We start from the raw sequence: 25689 nt of genomic DNA on the forward strand, positions 1-25689 counted from the left end.
GCATCACAAAAGAAGGGCATGCAATATATTTGTTAAAAATAAAAGAGAAATGACTTTGAATTGCTAGTCAGAGAATAAACTTTTTTTGAGGGGGCACTAGCCTTTTATACTGTGTATACATAAAATTTAGTAATCTTGGAGCTACAATCATTGTACCAATCAATGCTATCAGAACAGGTTTCCTGAACATCTGCAGCCCCAGTCAGAATATAGCATGTTCTCTTTTTTCCTCCATTTTCCTTCTCTTGTCTATATTTGATATCTTGTTGACTTTGTGATAATTAGGTAAAAAGTGATAGGTCCCGACTGATATTGGACAGCTCAGTGATGGGGTAGGCCCAGTATTTTCTGATATGTTTCCTCTGTAAGATGCCCCATGAGGAAAAAGATAACAGCCTACCACATTCTGTGTGTCTGCCACATGGTAGTGGGTACTTATTGAATTAAAAAAAATTTTCCTGCATCGACACTATATGAAGCAGTCTTTGATCACACCAACACCATTCTAATTCTTTCCCTTCTCATCTTTTATTTTGTGACATATAATTATATTTGATAAACGAATGTTTAACTGAACTTTGGAAGTGGCAGAAAAGGGAAGAATGAAAAAACAAGGCCATTCCAACTTCTTAATTTATTTTCTCAACAACTGAGTTAAAGGTTATAAATAAATAAATTAGTCTTGTTTGTAAAAGGAGGATTGCTGCTGTGTATATCTCATACACTTTAGTTCACACTCTCTAATTAATCAAGGGTCTCTTTGTGTACTATAGTTCTTAGATTAAATTTGGATTCTCAGGTAAACCACAAACTCAGTAAGCCTCAGCCTCCTCCTTTCTAAATTAAGAATAACAATAATATCTAATCTGTCCTTCAGGATTATTATATGATTAAATGGGGAAAGAGTACAAAACACTTTGATAAATAATTAAAGCATTATCAGCACAACATATAATTAACTGCAACTTGTGTGCATTTCAATACTTATAAAATTTATTTAGCATATACCCATCAGATAATACTGGTTGATGTCTCCTATGTATTAATTATCATGTAAAATTTATCTGGACGAAGAATATAGCCCAGTGGTAGAGTGCTTACCTTGTGTGTGTGAGGCCCTGGGTTCAATTCCCAGCACCCCATCCCTCAAAACAAAACAAGACAAAACAAAACAAAACAAAAAAAAGCATAAAATTTTTCTCAGAGAATGAAAAAACCTGCTAGTTCTTTACCGAAAATATACCCCATCACAATATTCTTTTATTTTATTCTTTTTTTATTTACTGTTCCTAAATCTTCAAAATTGTGAAATTACTTGCTAAATTTTTTAGCAAGTAATTTTTACTGAATTCTAAGATCCCAGTGTAATAATCCCTTGAAAAATTCTAATTCCAATTAAGGAAAGTATATACCAGATTAACTTATGTAGAAGTTCTAAACTCTACAAGAATGCATTGCAACTCTCTGGTGTAGCACAATGAAAACTATAGTTTAAAGTTACCTTCCTGGTATTAAGAACTACTTACTTTTGCAGCACAGGATCGTATCACCTCCTAAAAGACATACAGTACAATAAAGAAGTATTCATAATTTCATTGAAATAAAGTAAAAACTCTTTTCAATTCATTCAGATATTGACCTTGTAATAACCAAAAACAGCATTCGGAAGAGTTTATCACCCTGCAGTTATTACTCTGCATTGTTTCCAATAAGTTGGAAGGAGTATAAATTAAAGGCAGTAATCAACAGACTTGTGAGAGCCCATATGTGTCTGCCTCAATGAAGACCTGTCTTCTCAATAAACCTGGACTAAACACTAAAATTCTGCAGTAGAATCCTAATGTCTAAAAGATACCCTGAATTAACTGTAGTATAATTACATCTATAAAATATCCATAAATATAATTTCTAAATTAATAATTTATACCAGGGGACATCTCAAAAACACCACTGAATGGTAAAGAATACGACTAGTGTTTAAAAAGCTAAAAAAGGAAACTACTTGCAATTCATAGGACAAAGCCAAGAAAAGATCATTTTTGAAAGGGAAACTAATAAGTCAATACATAATGGAAAATTACAAACTTTTCTGCTAAGGAAACACCAAAAATACATAAGTCAAATTAAGGTTAACCATATATATATCATCAGTCTAGTAAAGAATTAAAGAAAAAGAGTAATAATCAACATAGGGTTTAGAAAAAAAAAGAGTATTGAAAATAAAAAATATCAACTTTTTGTCAGAAACTTCTAAGGTACTGTATCTAAAGGAGAGTAGTAATTTAATTACTGAAAGAGTAATTAAAAAGTGGGGATAATACTAGTACCCACTACTATCCTACAGAATGGTTTGAGGATTAAATAAACATGTAAAGACTTAGAACAGTGCCAGAAATATATTATGTCAATTATTACTTATAATGAAACAGATATTATCAATGGCCAATATAAGGTGAAATCTCCTGTGAGGTAGAGAAAATTAATCAACTTTTCTCAAAACTGGCATAAAACATTTTTAAATTCATCCAATTCTTTCTCCTCTGATGCTACTTAATAAGTACCTCTGAGATCTACTGACGTAGGTTAGAATGGGAGGCTGATCTTAAGTTTCCCAACAGATGGAAAGGTCTACCTTTCATTAAAAGATATTTTTTCAGGTTTATTAATCAACTTTTTGTAGGATTGATTACTTTTAATAGGAACCCCAACCTCTGAGAAACTGTGGATACATTGGTAAGATCAAATTTTTGGATCTGAAAACTTTCGAGATATATCATCCTGTGAAGTCTTACTGAGGTTGCAGAATGCCTTTTAGGTACTGCTATGGCAGCAACATACAATGAAGTCTAACTATGAGACAAACAATTTATATTTTTACTACATGGTAATGTTACCAAAACAGGGAGTTTTGATATGTCCTTTATTTGCTAATGAGCAAACACCTCTTAAATACCTTCTGAGCTGAATTTATTATACAGTTCTCTCTCTCTCTCTCTCTCTCTCTCTCACACACACACACACACACGCACACACACACAAAATCACATCCTAAACCTGAACTATAATCTATTAGAAAATACTCCAATTTTACTAACAAAGAAACAATTATCTCTAATAACAGACTTCTATAAATTGATGAACAACCTATACAAAAAAAGGAATTTTGAGTCTATTGAAAAATAATTTCAAGAAACAAACAAAAAAGACATTGTGACAAAAGGTGGGGATCCCGTCAACCCCAAAACTTGCAAAATATAAAAAGAATAAAGAAATAATAGAATTCCCATCTTATAGATGAGGAAAAATTAGGCTTACTTATCTGGAATAACAAAGCAGGTATAGGTTGGTGCCACAGACCTATGTCTGTACCTAAGCTGTAAAGCCTTAACTATTGTCACTTATCTTTTTTTTCTGCATTCTTAAGGATGTTTCTGAAATTAGTCCTCCAGGCTATACTACTGATCTGATATTTTTATGTGTCAATTTTCCCCTTTACCATTTGCAATGTAGAATTAATTGAACCTTGCCTTTCAAACTTCTTTAAATTCTTTTTACCTTAGCCAGATAACTTTTACATCAAAATCCCAGACTGTATTTCCATTTCTTCATTAATAGAAACCCCGATTTCTTCTATTTTATTGAGAACAAAACCTAAAACATTCTGTTTATTAGAACAAATTATTTTAAGATATGCTTTGCCTTTTCTTTTCTTTCTTAATGCACATAATCTTTTTAATGGCCCATCTCTGGTCCTAAATGAGATCAATAAATTTTACCATTTTGAACTCAGGCTGTCCCAGTGGGTTGCATACATCCCCTAAACCTATCTCTGGTGGATTTCAGTACTCTTATTCTGTGGCTCTGCTGAAATTAAATGGAATATGCTGTTCCTGTCTCGTTTTGAGGGGCTGTGAAGAGAATTTACTCCCGAGACGTACAACAATTTTTTTTTTTCATTAACTGCTACTGTTCTATTAGTTTGGGTGATACTGCTTCTTCTTTATCTAATGCCTCTGTGATCTCATTCACTAGTTTCCATACAAAATTCCTCCACAGTATAACACTAGTAGAGGCTCAATAGTTACACATGGAAAAACAATTAGCTACTACTGCTTTATATAATGTTAGAAATGTTTTAAAAAATAGCAAGGGAGATTATGCACATAATATTCCAATTTTATGTTAAAAAACTTTATATCTATCCTTTGAACAGAAATTGTTTTTCTGTCTGTAAAAATAAGGGTAACCATCACCATCATGCCTATCTTACAAGGCTACTACAACAATAAAAGAGGCAATGTGAGTACTACAGTGAAAAGATTCTAACTAATAGTTGTTTGAATACCTGTCACTACCTACCAGACTTGAGGTAAATAAAGGTCAAGGATTTAACATTTTTATGTTCTCTGGAGTGACTTCAATATAGTAGATAATCAATAAATATTTGAAATAACTAAACTTTCTTTGTTCCAAGTGTTAGAGCTCAACTTGGAAGTCCAAGATATATTTGGTCAACACTTTCTACAAAAATAGTGCACAGGTGTAGAGAGCAAAAGTGGTTTTTTGCAGAGGCTATTAGCAGGTACTTAGTACACAAATGTATGGTGTCAGATAGGAGAACGCCAATTAGAAAACAGGAAACCATGGAGGAAGGTCAAGAGCTGGGAAAAATGTAAAGAATGGGAAAGTTTTGGAAAGAAAATTAAGGTACAGACTGATCTCCCTGAAATGAATACTGAAAAAAAAATGGTTAAAGACAAAATAAGATATAGCACTTGTGTAAAGGGAAGTTTAGGAATTTAGTTTTTCCTTAGATCACCTAGTCTATTTTAGTTTTTAATGAAGATCAGTTATGTAGACTAGGGGATACAGAGGACTGCCTTCAGGGAGCTTACAGTTTAGATGAGAGCATAAAACACCTATTTATTATGTTCTTTCTAAGTTTTGGGAACTGTGATTTTAGACCAGTTGGTCTCAGTGGGTGGTCCTCTGACCAGCAGCATTGCCTGGGACTTGTCAGAAATTGTTGAGAGCCACAGCAGAAGGGGCCCCAGCAAACTTTCAGACTGCCAGCTGATGATTGGCTCAAAATCTAGCTGATTGGCTCCTCTGCGGTGATGCTCATTGGGCTGTTTCCCCGCCCTTTCAGACTACTGAGCTGCTCATTGGGGGACTTTTTTTGGCTCCGCCCACACGACCCAGCCAATTGGCCTCAAGAGCAGGAGGAGGGGGGAGGTTGAGAGGCTTGTGGGAAGCCGGTGGTGGCAGTTGGGCTCTGAGGGTTTTTCCTGAGGAGCTGTTTTGTTTGGTGTGTGTGGTTCTAAAAATAAAGTTAGTTTCTTTTGACAAGTGGCTCCTGAATTGTGCCCAGCCAGACTGCGACAAATCATAGGACATCTCAGATCTGTTGAATCACAAACTCTAGGTGTGGAGCCTGGCAAGCTGTGCTTTGATAGGACTATCAAGCGTTTCCAATACACACTAAAGTTTGAGAACCACTGAAGGAAACATGAGATTTAGAGCAAGATTTTATGGGAATCTGAACACCTGGACAGAGATTGTTTGAATACTATCATCTTTCTAAGAAGTGGTCCTGTGGTATGACCCTGAGAATTCACAGGCTGAGGGTCAGAGGCTATTAACTTCCTCCTGTCCCTCAGAGATCTTACTTGGCAGGATTGAGAAGGCTACTGTTTCTCTTCCTTTTCTAGGAAAGGAGTCACAACCATGTGTGTCAAGTCCTACTTATGCTCTTCTTTAAAGCCTTCTTACAACTAGGTCTTGGGCTCGTATTTACAGAAATAACAAGTCAAGACAGTATGACAGATTATCCTAAATTTAGTTAGTCTACTATAATTAATGATTTCAGAAAGGAACTACGAAAGTATATGAAAACCTAGTTTTAAGAAATTAACTTACTTCATTAATATTCATTTGCAAGGCAATATAAAATACAATAGAAGTGGTTTTAAGTTTTAATAATAATTAAACATACTGTGACAGTTTCAAGTCTCTGCTTCACTATCTGCATCTTTGTTGAAGAATTTTCAGTGTGGACAAATTCATCAATTTGAAAAGAGCCTTGATGAGGCAGTTTAGGACAGGTACATAAAGCATCTTGGCTTTGGTGTATTCCAGGTAATGGAAATGTTCCATTGTAGCGTTTGAACATTTCAGCCTCCTGCTGCGCTACTGAAAAAAATGAATCCATCATTAGTTTGATTCATCATTGCAAAAGCATAACCAAATGATTAAGCCACGAAACTGTAGCATTCAACAAATGATCAGATACTGCATAACATTTTAAAAACTAGGTTAAAAAGACAACATAACTGACAAAATATATAAAATTACTAGATACACTAAAACCACAAGAAAGGAAATATTGGGGGCTGGGGATATAGCTCAGTTGGTAGAGTGCTTGCCTCACATGCACAAGGCCCTGGGTTCAATCCCTGGCACAGCAAAAAAAAAAAAAAAAAAAAAAGAAATATAATTATTTCACAATTTCATGTCAAACAGTATTGTAATTGAGCCTTAAAAAGGCCATGCAAACTGATATGGGAGCATAACTTGTTGAACACAGGTATATATAAAACAGAATATTAAAAAAAACAGGGATCAAAGATATTTAAAGAGATGTTATAATAATAAAAATAAATATTCACAAATCCATCTCACTATAATTGTTCTCATGTTTCTATATATCTCTTCCAATCTTTATACTTACATACTTTTATAAAAAATGCCACAAGGTGAATATATTTTAATGCTTTCTCAATTAAATGAAAATTTTCTCATATATCTACAATGATACAATTAACATGTTTTATAATATCTAATGAAGTAACATAATTTTTAAATACATTTTCCAATTACTGAATATTTACAATGTTTTCTGTTTTTCCTTATTATAGACATTGCATGAATAAGTTCTTTCAAAGTGGACTTCACTTCTTAACATATTTTCTATTTTGTATTTAATTCCCCAGAGTGGGAAAGATGACTCAATGACTCAAAGGTGATTTTTTTAAAACTCATTTTATTTTATTTTTTATTTTTTAGAGAGAATATTTTAATATTTATTTTTTAGTTTTCGGCGGACACAACATCTTTGTTTTGTATGTGGTGCTGAGGATCGAACCCGGGCCGCACGCATGCCAGGCGAGCACGCTACATCCCCAGCCCCTAGGTGATGTTTTTTGATGATGATGACCACAATGACAACCACAGCCATGAGAACACTGCACTGTACTTTTATGTTTTTTTAGGAAGCTTTCACATATTTTATCTCATGTGATCATTTAAAATAGATGAATCTGAAACAATTTTTAATGCCTATCTGTATACACAGAGAAAAATGTATACAATCATCATTTAAAAAGTACTTCCTCACCAAAAAAACAAATAACCCAATCAATAAATGGGCCAAGGACCTGAACAGACACTTCTCAGAAGAGGATATACAATCAATCAACAAATATATGAAAAAATGCTCATCATCTCTAGCACTTAGAGAAATGCAAATCAAAACTACTCTAAGATTTCATCTTACTCCAGTCAGAATAGCAGCTATTATGAAGACAAACAACAATAAGTGGGGGAAAAGGTACATTCATACACTGCTGGTGGGATTGCAAATTGATGCAGCCAATCTGGAAAGCAATATAGATTCCTTGGAAAACTGGGAACGGAATCACCATTTGACCCAGCTATTCCTTTCCTCGGTCTATACCCAAAGGATTTAAAAGTAGCATAGTACAAGGACACAGCCACATCAATGTTTACTACAGCACAATTCACAATAGCTAAACTGTGGGACTAACCTAGATGCCCTTCAGTAGATGAATGGATAAAAAAAAAGTGGCATATATAAACAATGGAATATTACTCAGCAATAACAGAGAATAAGATCATGGCATTTTCAGGTAAATGGATGGAGTTGGAGAAGATAATGCTAAGTGAAGTAAGCCACTCCCAAAAAAACCAAAGGCCGAATGTTCTCTCTGGTAAGTGGATGCTGATCCCTAATTGGGGGGGTAGGAGGATGGAAAAAATGAAGAACTTTTTTATTTGGGGAAAGGGGAGAGAGAGGTGGGGAAAGTGCATGGGGGCAAGAAAGATGGTGTAATGATGGACATGATTACCCTATGTACATGTATGACTGCACATATGGTATGAAGCTACATTGTATGCAACCAGACAAATGAAAAGTTGTGTGCAAATGAAGGCAGAACTAAGAAGAAAGTTCATTTCATGAAGTTCAATCCTTAAAAGAAGAAAATGTCAACAAATAAATGACTTAACATTACATCTCAAAGCCCTAGAAAAGAAAAACAAATCAACACCAAAAGCAGTAGAAGATAGGAAATAATCAAAATCAGAGCTGAAATCAATGAAATTGAAACAAAAGAATCTATTGGAAAAATTGACAAAACAAAAAGTTGGTTCTTTGAAAAAAATAAATAAAATTGACAAATGCTTAGCCATGCTAATGAAAACAAGGAGAGAGAAAAGTCAAATTACAAACATACATGATGAAAAAGGAAATATCACAATAGACACTACAGAAATACAGATGATAATTAGAAATTATTTTGAAAACTTGTACTCCAATAAAATAGAAAATATCAAAGGTATTGACAAACTCTAGAGTAATATTATTTGCCCAAATCGAATCAGGATGATATACCCAATTTAAACAAATCAAATTTTAAACAAGAAAATGGAAGATGCCATCAAAAGCCTATTAACCAAAAAAAAAAAAAAAAAAAGCCTGGGACCAGATGGAGTTCTACAAGACCTTTAAAGAAGAACTAATACCAACACTCTTTAACTTATTTCAGGATATAGAAAAAGAGGAAGCATTTCCAAACTCATTCTATGAGGATAATATCACCCTGATTCCAAAACCTGGCAAAGACATATCAAAGAAAGAAAACTTCAGACCAATATCTCTAATGAACACAGATGCAAAAATTCTCGCAAATCAAATACAAAAACATATCAAAAAGACAGTACACCACGATAAAGTGGAGTTCATCCCAGGGATGCAAGGTTGATTCAATGTATGGAAATGAATAAATGTAATTCATTACATCAATAGACTTAAAGATAAGAACCATATGATCATCTCAACAGATGCAGAAAAAGCATTCAACAAAATACAGTACCCCTTCATGTTCAAAACATTAGAAAAATTAGGGATAACAGGAACATATCTCAACATCATAAAAGCTATCTGTGCTACGTCCAAGGCCAACATCATTCTAAATGGAGAAAAATTGAAAGCATTCCCTCTAAAAACTGGAACAAGACAGGGATGCCCTCTTTCACCACTTTTATTTAACATAGTTCTTGAAATACTGGCCAGAGTAATTAGATGGACAAAAGAAATTAAAGGGCTACAGATAGAAAAAGAAGAACTCAAATTAGCACTATTTGCCGACAATATGATTCTATACCTAGAAGACCCAAAAAATTCCACCAGAAAACTTCTAGAACTAGTAAATGAATTCAGGAAAGTAGCAGGTTACAAAATCAACACCCATAAATCAAAGGCATTTCTGAATATCAGTGACAAATTCTCTGAAAGGGAAATGGGGAAACTACCCCATTTACAATAGCCTCAAAAAATGAAATAAAATAAAATACTTGGGAATCAACCTAACAAAAGAGGTGAGATAACTCTCTATAAAATGAAAACTACAGAATGCTAAAGAAAGAAATTAAAGAAGACCTTAGAAGATGGAAAGATCTCCCTTGTTCTTGGATATGCAGAATTAATATTTTCAAATTGACCATACTACCAAAAGCATTACACAGATTAATGCAATTCCAATCAAAATCTCAATGATATTCCTCATAGAAATAGAAAAAGCAGTCATGAAATTCATCTGAAAAAATAAGAGACCCAGAGTAGCTAAAGCAATCCTTAGCAGGAAGAGTCAAGCAGGTGGCATCACTATTCCAGACCTTAAACTATACTACAGAGCAATAGTAACTCTTTTGGTGGTATTGGCACCAAAAGAGACTGGTAGACAAATTGTACATAAAAGAGGACACAGAGACTAACCCACATAATTACAGTTATCTTATATTAGACAAAGGCATCAAAAATGTACATTGGAGAAAAGATAGCCTCATCAACAAACAGTGCTGGGAAAACTGGAAATCCATATGCCACAAAATGAAATGAAGCCTCTCTCTTACGATGCACAACTCAAAGTGGATAAAGTTAGGAACTAAACCAGAGACCCTGTGCCTAATAGAAGAAAAAGTAGGCCCAAACATCCATCATATCGGATTAAGCTCCTACTTCCTTAACAAGACTACTATAGTGCAAAAATTAAAATCAAGAATTAATAAATGGAATGGATTCAAACCAAAAAGCTTCTTCTCAGCAAAAGAAACAATTGGTGAGGTGAATAAAGAGTCTACATCTTGGGAGCAAATCTTTACCCCTCACACATCAGATAGAGCACTAATCTCTAGGGTCTATAAAGAACTCACAAAGCTAAACTCAAAAAAAAAAAAAAAAAAAACCCAATCAATAAATGGGCAAAGGACTTAACAGATGCTTCTCAGAAGAGTATATACACTCAATTAATAAATATATGAAAAAATGTTCAACATCTCTAGCAATTAGAGAAATGCAAATCACTCTAAGATTTCATCTCATTCCAGTCAGAATGGCAGCTATCAAGAATACAAACAACAATAAGTGTTGCGAGGATGTAGGGAAAAAGGTCCATTCATACATTGCTGGTGGGACTGCAAATTGGTGCAGTCAATACGGAAAGCAGTATAGAGATTCATTGGAAAACTGGGAACGGAACCACCTTTCTACCCAGCTATCCCTCTCCTCAGTCTAAACACACAGGACTTAAAAACAGCATCCTCCAGGGACACAGCCACATTAATGTTTATTGCAGCACAATTCACAACAGCTAAACTGTGGAACCAACCTAGATGTCCTTCAGCAGATGAATGGATAAAGAAAAATGTGGCATATATACACAATGGAATATTATTCAGCAATAAAAGAGAATAAAATCATGGCGATTGCAGGAAAATGGATGGAGGTGGAGAAGATAATGCTAAGTGAAGTCAGTTAATCCCCAAAAAACAAATGCCAAATGTTTTCTCTGATATAAAAAGACTGATTCATAGTGGGGTTGGGAGGGGGAGAATGGAAAGATTAGACAAACTCTAGATAGGGCAAAGGGGAGGGAGGAGAGGGAGAGAAGGGAAGGGGAAAGGGGGTAAAAGAAAGATGGTGGAATGAGATGGACATCACTACTCTAAGTACGTGTATGAAGCAGACATGAATAATGTGAATATACTTTGTGTACAAGCAGAGATATGCAAAATTATGCTTTACATATGTAATATGAATTGTAATGCATTCTGCTGTCATATATAACAAATTAGAATAAAAAATTTTAAAAACAGAAAAAAGAATGAGGAAAAAAATGTGCAAAAGATTCACAAAGTCTCAGTATATCAGACCCTAGAAATGGAAGCTGCTTACAAGTTCTTGGGCTCTTCCTTCCCTTACTCTCCACAAATACACACTCAATCCACCTGTATACTTTTTTAAATTTGTTATACATGACAGCAGAATGCATTTTAATTCATATTACACATATAGAGCACAATTTTCCATATCTCTGATTGTACACCTATCTGTATATTCTTTCATTGTAAAAAAAGGTTATAATAGATGGCTCCAAGTATTCCTTTAAGATCTATGCTTTTAATATTTCAGTGGTTTCTAAAACACTTTTAGGTCATAGCTGGGCTATGACATTGCAATGAAATAACTGCATTTTTCTACTTCAGTTTTCTTCTTTTTGCTAATATAAATTTGCATGTTTAAAACTTACATTTGTCCTAATATGATAGGTTTAAAATTCATGATTTTAACAATCTCATCCTCTTTCTTTCATCATTTTTTGAGAGTCATCATTTATAAGCACTGGAGTGGGCCCTGGGAATATAAAGATTCTAGTCTTTCTTGGAGTTTTCAGCCTTCTGGAAGTGAACAGTTTAGTGTAAAGTGCTAAGTGGGATAGCAGAGGAAGGGAAAGGTGCTGAGAGTACATGGGTGGCAATTCTTTGCTTAAAGAATGTTATATATATCAAAACACTTCTAAGTTCACCTCCAAAAAAATTCTTAAAATAACTGACAATTCTTTGATTTATATAATCTCAGTGCTTTTATGCATTTTCTGGCCTTAAATAATTATAAAAAATAACATGGGAGCTGGGATTGTGGCTCAGTGGTAGAGCACTTGCCTTACATATGTAAGGCACTGGGTCTGGTTCTCAGCACCTCATGTAAATTAAAAAACATAAATAAAGGTCCATCAACAACTAAAAAAATAATGAAAAAACACATGGTTTTTTCAGGAGGATTTTATCTCTAAATAGGAGAATGGAGGAAATAAAATATTTTAATCTACTGCCCTTTGCATTTAAAGCAAATATAAGGTTTGCTATTAAAATCTATGTGTACTTATGCTATTGACTTTAAAGTTCAAACAGAAATCATCATATATTATTTCTAGTACACTATGTTAACAGTAAGATTTCCTTTGGGTCAGTGTTTAATTCCTTTGCTCAAGATTTGTTATTAATATTTTACCTTGTTATTACAAAAGTCATCTTATATGTCTAAATGCTTTATAAATTATCACATTTGAAGTAATATGATTATGGTAAACAGGTATTTTGCAGCTTCCCAGCCTTTACCAGTAAGGCAGAATTCTACTTCTCCTTCTTTAACATTTGCTCTATGCAGAGAAGCTTCAACAGCTTATGCTTTTTATTGTTTTTTACCTGGTCATACTTTTCCCAATTCAGATAATCTTTTGATACTATGTAGATAGATCCAGTTTCTATTGAATAACACTTCAATTCTGGGAGCCTGGGTATGTTTCATGGCCTGTTAGTAATTCAATATTCCCCTGATGTAATTAATTTAATGTTTATTTATTTATGTTTGTGTCAAAGGGGATTGAATCCAGAGCCTTGCATATACTCCGCAAGTACTCTTTCACGACCTTATCCGCAGCCCTTCCTTGACATAATTTGATATATCAAGTAAAATGTATGTGTTACTAATATAACTTGTTTAAAAAGCTATACAAGAATATGTAGTAGATCTGAGTCTCATAATAAAAAATGGGAGACTGTACCATCATTTGACAAATTCATTAGTAGCACATTAAATTATGATAACCTATCTATAATATGATAACCTATCTATATCCCCTGCAGCACATACTATTCTTTTGTTGGTTTCCTATTCCATTATCAATAATCACACATTAAACTATTAAACTCAAAGTGTGTGACATGTATATTGCTATGAAAAATAGCCTGGATTTCCCTACTAGAGCCTGGTCCATGAACTCTAATAATACCAACACTTCATGCCCTGCTTGACAATTTCCCTTCGATAAAATATTGGGATAAAATAGAATAGGTATTATGTTTTTTATTTTACAGGTTAAAAAACAACACAGAAATGTTAAATTACTTTCCAGGGCCAAAGAGAAAGTGACAGGATTTTGTCTAGAACCCTGGTGGTTCTGACTTCTACTTTAGTCTTGCCTATGACAATGTTGTTTACTTTGTATTGCACAATTCTTCCTTTTTGGTGCACTTTAAGAAGCACCAATGTAAGCATAAAAAGAGGCCTGGATGAGGAATTTGGTGCTCTGGTTTATGCTTAAAGTCACTGAGTAGTTTTTCATATATTCTGAATCCTTGAATGGCATAAACTTTCAAAGTATTCAAGATGTAAAGAATATTAAAATACATTTTTTAGGATATAACCAAGAAGTAGTTTCAGCATCTCTTAAAATGTGGCATCTATATCTCTCACTTCATCTTACTAGGCTAAAAATAAATATTTAAAACTCTGTCCTATGATTTGTTATATTTGTTATGGCATAATTTCATCCAAGTATGAGAACTAAAAATCTAAGTTTGCTTTTGAATCAATCATTATCACTATTACAAGAAAACCAAAAATTAACTTTATTTCAAGTATACATTATTTTATTGCAAAAATATTGTGAAAGCATTAAAACAATGCTACATGAAAAGAAAATTTATATTATGCACTTTGTTGAGAATATGAGGACTTGATGCATCTTAATTATTATACCCCAAATTTTTAAAGAGGTGAACTATTAATAATAATACTAAATAAATAAACTTCCTTTTAATCTTAAGAGATTTTCCTAAATATCAAAACAAACATTTTATCATATGAATATTTAGCTGCCTGTCCCCACCCCCTTTTTTGGGTCCTAGGGACTAATCCCAGGGCCTCCTTCTTACTAAATAAGCACTCTACCACTAAATTACATCTCAGCCCTTTAGCTATCTTTTTCATTTAAATTACTTCCTGATGAAGAAAAGCAAACTAACTAGTTTTGACAGCTTAATGCATTAGAAGCATGGGCTCTGGAGCCTAACAGCTTGGAATCAAACAGTAGCTGTACTACCAACTGTGTGACCCTAGGAAAATTATTTAATTTTTCCTGTGTTTCAGTTTAATTATGCACAAAATGTAGACAATAACGGTACCTACCTCAAAGGCTGTATGAGAAAATACTCATAAGAGTGGTGGACCCATAGTAAATACTTGATAAATGTTAGCTTCTACAACTAGCAACTAGTACTATTATTATAAGCTTTGAACTTACTAACTGATGATACCTTCATTCTGTATTTTTACAAAATTTAATGAGAAATGACTTTGCACAAGATTTGAAATTCTTAATGAGAACATTTACAGCACGTTAGTAATATGGCAGGTACTAAGTTAAATACATGATGTTATAAATGCCATAGGAGATGTGCACGTATTTAAAAAATTTTATAGGAATGTAATATTACTTGACCTCTGGTAAATAGTGCCACAGTATGAACCAAAAAGCTACAAAAATGACAAGGTAGGTGACCACTGATAAATATGGATTCTATTAATAAAGCCATGTCAATGGCATAAAGAATTGCCTTTTAGTTTGACTAAAGTCTTCCAGAGGTTTAACCAACTACTTAAAAAGCACAAAGGATTAGAAAAGAATATGGTCATCTGAGCTTGATTCCTGGGTTTCATAGCTCAGCTCAACTGGGCACACAATAGATGCTCAATTAAGATTTATCTTGCCCAAGACACTATGATTAAAATGCATTCAAGTTAATACTTATTCAGAGGAGACACTGCCACCTAGTGAAAAATTAGGCTCATTACCTAGGATTTTAAAATGTTAAGAAACTTCTCAAATTAAGATTTGATCTTACTTAAAACAGTACATGCACATTAATTATATGCCAGTATTTAGAAGTAGTACAGGTAATTAAAAAACAAACAAAATCTTTGCCTCCTACAAAGAATAAAAAGTACCAAGAAAAAATACTGTCCACAGAGATGCACAAGGAATTGCATGAAGTTTGTTTACTGGATACTCAAAAGCTAGTATTTCAGGGAATGTACCAATAAGCCAGTTAAGTGTATCAAACAAGAATATGGAATTGGCCCTGGCTCCTGTGCAATGGGGTTAATAATGGAATCTAGATGATAAAATTAAGTGTAAAAATTTAAATAGTAGTAAGACATAAAAAGTGCTACGGAGGTACAATAAATATTCTTAATTGTAGAATAGCATCCTAGAGACTCAAGCAGACAAATATTGATAATAAAAAATTAATTGCTGAAGTCTAGCTTGATAAATTAATTAAATAGAAGCCGTTTCTCCGACTAGTACCTTTTTATTATGGGAATCCTAAAAGTACATTATTTGTGGTACTCTGTGACTAAATTTTGTATTACTAGATGATTAACTCTTTCAACATCAGGCAAATAAAACTGCCTTCTGAAAGTAAAAATCATATTTCTTACCAAAAAAAGCAAAAAGTCAGTAGAATGAAAGACTCAAAAGACCACAGCCTGAACATATGCTTCACAGGGAAAGAGGCTTGCTGACTCTTCACAGATTTTGCTAGAACTGAAAGATGGATGATACATTTAGCTACTACTGTGGTCTCATTCATAGCTCATTTAACTTACAAAACGATCAGCTTGCCAGCTTGCTCCTTTTCCTTTGAAGATTATCAGAAGTGCTGATAAATAATATTTAAAAAATCACTTAACTGTTCGTCATCTATGATACCATTAAAAATTTTGTTAACTATTTTCAGACAAGAGATTTGGGGCAAAATAAGAAATAAAAGATAAAACTATGATAGGTCAATTAAACATTTTAATTCTCAAAAAAATTAAAAAACAATTTGAATTGATGATTCTGGTCTGTATTTAATGAGTAAAACATTTCAGAGCCTAAAATATTATTTCATTTCTTATAGATTTATACCATTCACAAGAACTGTGCTAAATCTTGGATGGTTTGAGGTTACTTCTTCCTAAGCTTCCTCTTTTTAAAAATAGGCAGTGAAGAGTTGGGAAAATGTGTTAAAACATTGTGAATTTTAATCTGTAAAGGTATGTTAACGTGTCAAAAAACTGTTCTAAATATATTGTACAAAATAACTGTAATTTCAGGTGTTATCATTTGAGTATCTTAATTTCTAAAAGGCCTATGGAAATCCTTTCTTTTCCATAGTAAGACAGTGTCTTTAAAAGAACTTTATGCATTTATTTTTGTAATACAATTGACCTGGAATGGCATATATTTTAACAAATGAAAAGAAAAAGCTGACCAATAGAGTAAAGGAGAGTTGGAAAAAAGCTTTTTAAATTCCATTCCATATGGAGATGCTTATCAACATATTAAAGCATAAGTTCCCTTAACATCAAATGGATGGGCATGATAACAACTCATTTTATCTTCTATTTGTTTTATATAGTGCTTATGAGTTTATAAAACACTTTTACCCTCACTGTCTCATAATATTCTCATATATAACTCTGTTGGGTAGGGCAGCTATTAGTATTAGCAGTACCTTTTAATAGATAAGGGTATGGAAGTCCAGAAAGGCAAGAATTTTATGTAACATCACTGAAAAACACAATAGGAGCCCCAAGCCTCATGTTACTGTAATGCTACAATATTTTGCTCTTCTCACTGTGCATCTAGAATGGAATTATTAAATAAAATACCTATAGTCTAAAAAACAAAATGGCAAACCTAACTATCCTGGGCTAATCCTTCTGTCAATGACAAAAAAAAAACTGGCTTGAAGAAAAAAAGATTATAAATTTAACTTGCATTTGTAGTGAAAATTTCAAAAGCCTATAAAGCAAATTAGAAACTGAATGAAGACCATTGTGAAATCTCTTAAGAGTCTGAAGAAATAACTGTGCTGCCTATTTCCTGTGTAACAGTTCCAATTATAAAGTACTTAGGTATAACTCTTCGTAATTGTGAAGATTGAGAGAAAAAAAAAAGAAAAAGAAAACAGAAACTACTTCAGGATATATGTTAGAATTAGATGCCAGATTTGGCCATGGGATAATTATGAGAAACTCATTGTTCATTCCTATAATAAGGCAGTGTTTATTTTTTGCTAACATGCTAGTAAATGTAAATGGTACTATGTTGCTTGACATTAGTAATGGCGTTTTATTATAAATCTGAATATGAGTTGCGGAATTTAATTCTTTTCTATCAGGTTTTTCAAAATAAGAAGAATCTTGATTTTATGTATTTTTTTGGAAGATAATTCACTGGGAAAGGCATCATATAATATCTCTATAGTAAAAAAATTCCAGGTAAATAATTTAATTATCTAATAACTTGCACTTATCAGAGAATTCATCAATTTAATATGTATTAACATAATAAACTTAATTTCTCATTTAATTACTGTCCAAATAGTACTAATTAATGTTGTAGCTATATACATATTTATATATTTATAGTGCTTATGTAATTATATGTGTATTGTGGTGAGCCGTGTTGTAGACCGTTGCCGCCATTAGAAGATGGCGCCGGTCTCCGCTGTGGATCTTGGTAAACAACTCCTTATTAGGGAGAGTTGGTGTGCTGTCCCTCAATACCCTATGAGAAAACCCCACGTGGCAGGCTTGGATTGGACTTGAGTAAGCTTTATTAGGCTATGCTTGGGCGCTCGGCGGGGGGTCACTAGAAGATGATACATGAAACAAGGCCTGAATAAACTGCTGAAAGAAGAATCCTGTGTCGTGTTTTCCCTTGCCGGCGAGGGGTCGCGACAATTGGTGGCCCGGACGGGGAATTATATTCCTCGAACCCAGGATCCAGAACTTTCAGCAGTCAGGGTGGTGCACCGGTAAGTTCCCAGGTAAAGTGGGAATCCGCAAGCAAATAGCGGGGCGCTCTCTCTGTAAATAGAGAGAGCGGGAAAAAGGACGCTCCCCTGTAAAAGGAAGAGAGCGGGGATTTTTGTACTTTCACTTTCTTTATAGCTCTAAAAACATTATGGGCGCTACCTCTTCAAGCCCAATTTTGTTGGCCCTAGATGGGTTGCTACGTTCAAAAGGACTTAAGGTAAAGCAGAGCACTTTGCAGATGTTTTTGAGAGAAGCTGCGGGGCCGCGGCCGCGGTCTGGGCATGAGGATGGCGGTGGGCTCAGTCAAGATGCAGCCGCCGTGCGAGAACCCAGCCCTGGCCGCGGCTGAAGGACCTGCCTGCACTGCTGCGGAGCGGGCTCACGCTGCGGAGAAAGCAGAGCGCCGCCGGGGGCCGGGACCGGACGGAGCCGGTGTGGGTTCCAGAACGCCTGACAAGAAGAGTCCCGACAAATACATCTGAGTTAAATATAACCACTTTGGCCATTACTTCCCAGGTGTTAATTCCGTTGTCTCCTTCTAATGAGACCTCTAATGCCACTCATTTTAAGGCTTCTCCTTATTGCACCCCTGAGTATGGCTTCCCTCCTATATTTACACCTTGTCAAGATCACTCTTGGGAGAAACATCAGGTCGCCAAAGGTTTTTCCCTTTCCCCCTCTCTCAAAAGGTACTTGTATAATTCTTCCAACAATAATTCCTCTATAGGAGCGGGTTGGTCCTGGTTTCAATGGTTGATTTCCAATGAAAAGGGGGCCACAGCCGATGTCTCTGCTCTGGCTCAATTGAGAGGAGTCCAGAGTTGGCTGTTTAATGTGTCTGGCTCTGTACAGGACACTGATAATGGTAGGAGGCTTAAAAACATTTCATACAATTCTCAGGTGTCCAATGCTACACTGCCCTCTGCAGCAGTCTGTCTTCATTCTCCGTTTCTGTTCCTTTTGATCAATGATACCAATACTACAGAATCGGATATGATTGACTGTTCTAATTGTACATGTGTCTTGTCTGAGTGTTGGAATGGATCCTGGAGCACGGCAATTGTTATGAAGGTCCTGACTTTCGTCCCGATTCCGGTTACTGCGGATCCGGACTCCTTCCCTATTATTGAGGTGCTCAGGAGCCGTAGGGATTTTGGAATCACGGCAGCTATTGTGACAGTGGTCGCCAGTGTCTGCTGCTGCAGCGGTCACTGCTGGAGTGGCCATGGCTAGTCAAGTGCAGACTGCGCCCACGGTTAATCAGGTCATCCAACAAACTTCCAGCATTTTAGAGTCTCAAAGTAAAATCAATCAACATATTTTATCAGGAATTTTGGCCGTTAATCAAACGGTGGATCTCCTCCAAGCTCAGATTGAGGAATTGTCAGACCTAGTACATTTGGGTTGTGTTGATCATCGTGCACATCTATGTATAACATCTCTCAGATTTAATGATTCCAGAAATACCTCTCAAATCATTGGACAGTACCTGGCCGGAAACTGGTCCATGGAAGCAGAGAAGTTGATCCAGACCCAACTGACACAAATTGCCATGTTGAACAACACTCGTGTGGACCCTGTGACATTGGGCCAATTTACGAATTGGCTGTCTTCTGCTTTTTCTTTCTTTAAGGAATGGGTGGGAGTAGGCATTTTTGGAGCGATGTGTTGTTTTGGGATTGTCCTTTGTCTGTGGCTTTTCTGTCGCCTAAGAGCTCGCCATAGCCAAGAAAAGGCTATGATCGTCCAGGCTTTTGCAGCCCTAGAGAATGGTATCTCTCCACAAGTTTGGCTTGCGCAACTTAAGCAATAATTTCCTGGGTTTTGGCCATTGCACCCCAAGTTATCTTTGACATTGCACTGGGATTGGCATGCCCTCCTCTTCCTGCTTTCCCAGTTATGGAAGGCCCATGCACTCTGCAGGCCTTGTTGCCATTGCACGCAGGTGGGCTTCCATGCTGGTGCTGCACTTTATGCTTTGGACCCTTTGTTTTCTCAAGGGCTGAGGGATGGTGTTGCCACTTCCAACCTCATAGTCACTGACCGGCTACTTGTAAAATCCCCTTTCTTTTTCACCGTCATCACGATGCAGGATGCGAGGCAAGGCACTGCACTTGAGTGATCCGATCTCCGGACCTCAAGGGAAGCATGTCCTATTGCATACGGGTTTGGCGTCCACGCCCCGTCCCACGAAAAAAGGCGTCGGCTGATATGGTGTCAGATCTAGGGAAGGCGCCTCCTTGGGACTGAGCCATACATTGCAGCCATGTTTGCACAGTGGGATAGGACCTCTACTTTCGCCTGCATTGTTTTTTAAGAGATAAGGGGGAACTGTGGTGAGCCGTGTTGTAGACCGTTGCCGCCATTAGAAGATGGCGCGGTCTCCGTTGTGGATCTTGGTAAACAACTCCTTATTTGGGAGAGTTGGTGTGCTGTCCCTCAATACCCTATGAGAAAACCCCACGTGGCAGGCTTGGATTGGACTTGAGTAAGCTTTATTAGGCTATGCTTGGGCGCTCGGCGGGGGGTCACTAGAAGATGATACATGAAACAAGGCCTGAATAAACTGCTGAAAGAAGAATCCTGTGTCGTGTTTTCCCTTGCTGGCGAGGGGTCGCGACAGTGTATAAAAAAATATTAGCTTATGAAATAGTGACACATAATATTCTAAAAAAATCAAAAAGACTAATCAAGACCTTTTTTTATATAAGAATATATAAAGGGGCTGGGGATGTGGCTCAAATGGTAGCGTGCTTGCCTGGCATACGCAGGGAGCTGGGTTCGATCCTCAGCACTACATAAAAATAAAATAAAGATGTGTTCAACGAAAAATAAAAAATAAATATTAAAAAAAAGGATATATAAAGAAAATTAAATTGTAATTTTGAGAAAGACAGTTTTAATATAAAGAGTGAAATCCTAATTTCAGAATACAAATTAACAAATATAAACAATTCTTAGAATGACAGTCTACTCTTGAAAAATGCACTCAAACTTTTAATTTCCTTACTATTCTCAAAATGATAGAATAGTGTAATTTTAGAGATGAAACAGACATTAGAATTTAATTCCAGATCTTGTTTTCACGGAAATTTAATTTTTGCCTCACTTTTTATGTTAGGAAACTCAACTTACTATGTGATTTAATAAAAAACATAAAAAGAAATTCAATATTCAACTCAAAACATTAAAGATTCATATTTTCTACATATGTTATTTATCTCTTAAATTTAGTTAACATATTCTCCAATAATTTTTAGGTGAATTTTGCTTATTTATGTTTACTTACAAAGAAAGTAACAGCTACCTTTCTGTGATTCCAACATAGAGCACAACCATTATGAATACTTTTGCCAACATTTTCATATTAATCATGCTCACAGGAAAAAAAATAAAATGTTGTAGCATTATAATAATACAATCTATTTAATCTTTTTTACTTTTATAGTATATTCACGAGGGTTTTTTAATTCAAAGGATAAACAGATTTCACAGTGCTCATGATTCCTGGTCCAGTCTAAACATAAAGATTAGTTTACATATTCTTTTTTTAAAAAAATTAATTTGTTGGGTAGGGTTGTGGCTCAGCAGTAGAGAGCTCGCCTAGCATGTGCAAGGCCTTGTGTTCAATCCTCAGCACCACATACAAATAAATAAATAAAATAAAGGTATGGGTCCAACTATAACTAAAAAGTAAATATTTTAAAAAAATTGTTTATTTGGTCTAATCAGTTATACATGACAGCAGAATGCCTTTCTATTCACAGTACACAAATGGAGCACAACTTTTTATGCCTCTAGTTATCACAAAATAGAGTCACACCATTTGTGTCATCACACATGTACCTAGGGTATGATATCTGTGGAGTCCACACATTCTTTTTATTTTTTTAGTTGTAAATGGACACGATACCTTTATTTTGTTTGTTTATTTTTTTATGTGGTGCTGAGGATCAAACCCAGTGCCTCACACATGTTAGGCTCTATCAATGAGTCACAACCCCAGCCCCAGAGTCTACATAGATTCTTAACTTAGCAAGCAGTGAGTGATGTGGAGTGGACTTACCATGGAAATCGTAAATGTAAAGAAGAAGGGGCTCATTCTGCCCAAATGCACAAAATGCAACCATATTTTCAAATGGATGGTAAGAAATGTCTCGAATAGGTGACTTGAATGGCAGATCAGAATACATTGCTACTTGTTCTCCTGAATTTAAAAAAAAAAAGGAAAAAAAAAGGAGATTCAATAATTTGTACTGTATGTGGTATTTCTTACTACAAGACTTATTATTCTGCAACTTATTAAAAATACTTATAATTCTAATGAAGCTCACATATTTCAGTGTATTTGAGTACCCTGTATTAAATAATATCTTTATTTTGCATTGTTGGTCCTTCTCTTTCCAATTCTCAATCCAACCTCTTCAATGAGCTTTTCAAGGCACAAAATAAACACAAAGTGATTAGAAGGAAGAATAGAGGTACATGGTTCTGAGGTCTGTCAGGGCTGAGCAAATGACAACTAACAAAGAATTCTGGGCAAAACTAGGGGAGGAATTATGAAACTCTAAAACTGAAGAAATTCTCTATTTTGAGGAGGACTGCTGAGGTATTAATTTTTTCTACTCTGTTTTTTACCTCTGTAGGCTCTTTGAGATATCCACTGCTTGATTATGGCTAAAATATGCTTAAAGCAGAATTGAAAAGAACCCAAGAAAATCAGCCAGAAGTAAAAAAACAAAGGATCTAGATCCATTTATTAAAGGAGACAGTTAATGCTTTTAAATTGAAGTTAAAACATGGTATATGGAAAAAAAAAATCCACAAGTATGCTGCCTCGTCAAATTAAGGATAAAGGAAAGAACCAAACAATGAGATGAAATCAAACACAGTTCATTAAAGGAATTTAAAAAATTCTCTCAATTTCTAGTTAAAGAAATGCTCAAGAAGTTTCAGATTTTCTTTTAGAAAGCCAAAGTAAGGCTAAATAAACTTTTCAAGGTAACAGTTTAATTTATTTAAAAATTTTAAATTAAAATTTAGGTAAATTGCTAATTTAGTTTCCAGCATCAAAAAATTACACAGGAGTCTTTTTGTTACTCTAAAGAATACAGAGGTGTTTAATCATCTATGTAGTTACAATTCAGCTTACATAATTTTGTATTTTGTACTACAGTCATTAAATATCTAAGAGCAGCATTATCTCATAGACAAGAAAAGAATAACCTTGAATTGTAAAGTGAAATTTTAAATCAAATAAAGATAATAAAACAATAAAGAACAGAATTTGAGATGTTCAGATTGTGGCTCAGCTCCATTAAAGGCTATTCAATCTAAAAAAAAAATTAAAAACTTGAAATCAGAATTTTTTCAAAAATTATTCCATAAAATGGTAGTATTTTTATACTTCTTCAGGCCCCAACCAATACCTCCCCCTTAAAAAAAGATTACTGAAGCTCAATAAATACCTGTTTCAGGGTTCCAAACATATACTATGCCATCTTCACTTCCAGCAAAGAGAAAAGTCCCACATGGTGTTAAAGTACTGTGAAGCTTTTCCCGGTAATTTGCTGCACCGACAAATTTCCTTGCTGCTAATCTATAGACCACAAAATAAATAAATAAATAAATTAATTAATTAATTAATTAATTTAATGATATAATCATTTAAAAGATTACTGGTAGAAAAACTTTCCATTTAAATATTTAATTTGAATTCAACAAAATACTTTTTGAGATTCTATCATATGAAAGAGATTCTTTGATGGCTGCAGAATAAAGAAGAGCTGGTCCCAGTGCCCAGGAAGGTTAGAATTTAGCAGGGGAGAGAAGGACTGTATCAATGTGAAATAGAAGATGGATACAGAATGTATCCCACAAAAGAAGAGAAGAAAGAGTGCTTTGCAGATCTAGGTTAGAAGAAAAAAAGAGACAGACTACTTTATGGAAGCAACATTTGAGTTGGTTACTTAAAAAATGGATAGATTTTTTATATTCTTATAATATCTTTCTTCTAATGTATTTTTAAAATCACACGAGGAATACTTGGTCCCTGAAGAAATAGTAGATAAAATAAATTATCAAATCATACATTAAATTGGTGTACAAACTTTCAGACTTTTTCACTTACAAATGAAGGTTACACTGTTTCAGCACTTATACCTGTCTGGTAGAAACACTAATCTCTTTTTAGTCTATCAATAAATAATGAATAGTTGAGCACCATGTCAGAAAAAATACATTATGCATTATCATTTTAATGGGTATTTACCATTGCCTAAATGTATCTTAATAAATTTTCTATTGTGTAGCATTTACAATGTTTCCCAGTTTCCTTTACCATGAACATGATGTCAATAAGCAATCTGTGTATTTATATATATTTATACTATTTTACAATTTTTTTCTTAACATGAATTTCCAGACCTATAGTTACTGGGTTAAACTATTCTATTCCTTTCTATGTCCTTTACTGTTGTATGTACATGTTCTAACTACTTTATTCCTCCACAAAACCCTTATAAGTAAGATATATTATTTCTCCCATCTGAGAAATGAAAAAAGAGAGGCACAGAAAGGTTAATTGGCTAGAAAGGGTGAAGCATTTGACTCTAAGCAGTGCACCTCTAGAGCCGAGGCATGATCTTATATTATTTAAAAAGGAACTACCAAACTCTTTAGACTGGACTTCCAATCTATTTCTAATTGCCATTTCTTAAAAATTTACTCCCAGTATTCCTTGTCAAGAAACCTCTACTCATATGGGCTACCTCCTCTGCCTTGAACACACATGATTCCACTTCTGAACTTGATTTCATGCTTTCTATCCTACTGAAACACTTCCATCTTATCTAAATTCTGTCCATCCTTCAAGATTCAGCTCAAATCTCCTCTAAATAGAACCTTTAACAGAAGACTATATCATAGTTATCAGCTTTATTGTTGCCATGAAAAATATAATTTTTTATTATATACTTATATTCATTAAATATAATGTGTGAATATATATACACATTTATACAGTGCTTGCTATTTAATGCCAGGCATGACATGAAAAAAGAACAAACAAATTCCAATCTGTGAAAGTCTCATATTTTAGTCTGACTAAATATTTTTGTTTCATTTTGGAGGTGTGCAATTAGATTATTAATTCTTCATGGACTAATCCTTTTATCATTGTCTCAAATCCATGCCAGGATCTTGAACTAGTCTATGTAAACAGTGAAGGTTAATGATCAGCACTAAAAAGATAACTGCAGAATCAAACTAATATATTAATCTTACCAATTAATATCACCATGTTTTTCTAAATACAATAAGGAAATCTAATAAAATAGCTTTCTCTCATTTGTTTTACAGAACCATGGAGACAAAAGCATACTAAAATCCCAGGCATT

At 34.5% G+C, this 25689-nt stretch overlaps 1 protein-coding gene across 11 annotated transcripts in view; it reads right to left on the reverse strand.

The window, feature by feature from the left end:
* Window positions 1-25689, reverse strand: part of Ahi1 (Abelson helper integration site 1) — a 176500-nt gene that overhangs the window by 96590 nt on the left and 54221 nt on the right. For 9 of the 11 annotated variants that reach the window (XR_009227370.1, XR_009227363.1, XR_009227367.1 and 6 more), the window contains 4 exons: window positions 23761-23891; window positions 22359-22499; window positions 5996-6192; window positions 1527-1553 (listed from right to left, as the gene is read on the reverse strand). Coding sequence is in view for 7 of the 11 variants with exons in the window: in XM_058581423.1 (XP_058437406.1) it covers window positions 1527-1553; window positions 5996-6192; window positions 22359-22499; window positions 23761-23891 (496 nt within the window). In the remaining 4 variants the exon portion in view is untranslated. The remainder of the gene's footprint in view (window positions 1-1526; window positions 1554-5995; window positions 6193-22358; window positions 22500-23760; window positions 23892-25689) is intronic. The other 2 variants (XM_046449989.2, XM_046449998.2) reach the window with 2 other exon arrangements.

Source organism: Marmota monax, unplaced genomic scaffold (genome assembly GCF_021218885.2).
Source record: "Marmota monax isolate L192 unplaced genomic scaffold, Marmota_monax_Labrador192_F-V1.1 WCK01_AAM20220418_F8-fsc00030, whole genome shotgun sequence".
NCBI lineage: Eukaryota > Metazoa > Chordata > Mammalia > Rodentia > Sciuridae > Marmota > Marmota monax.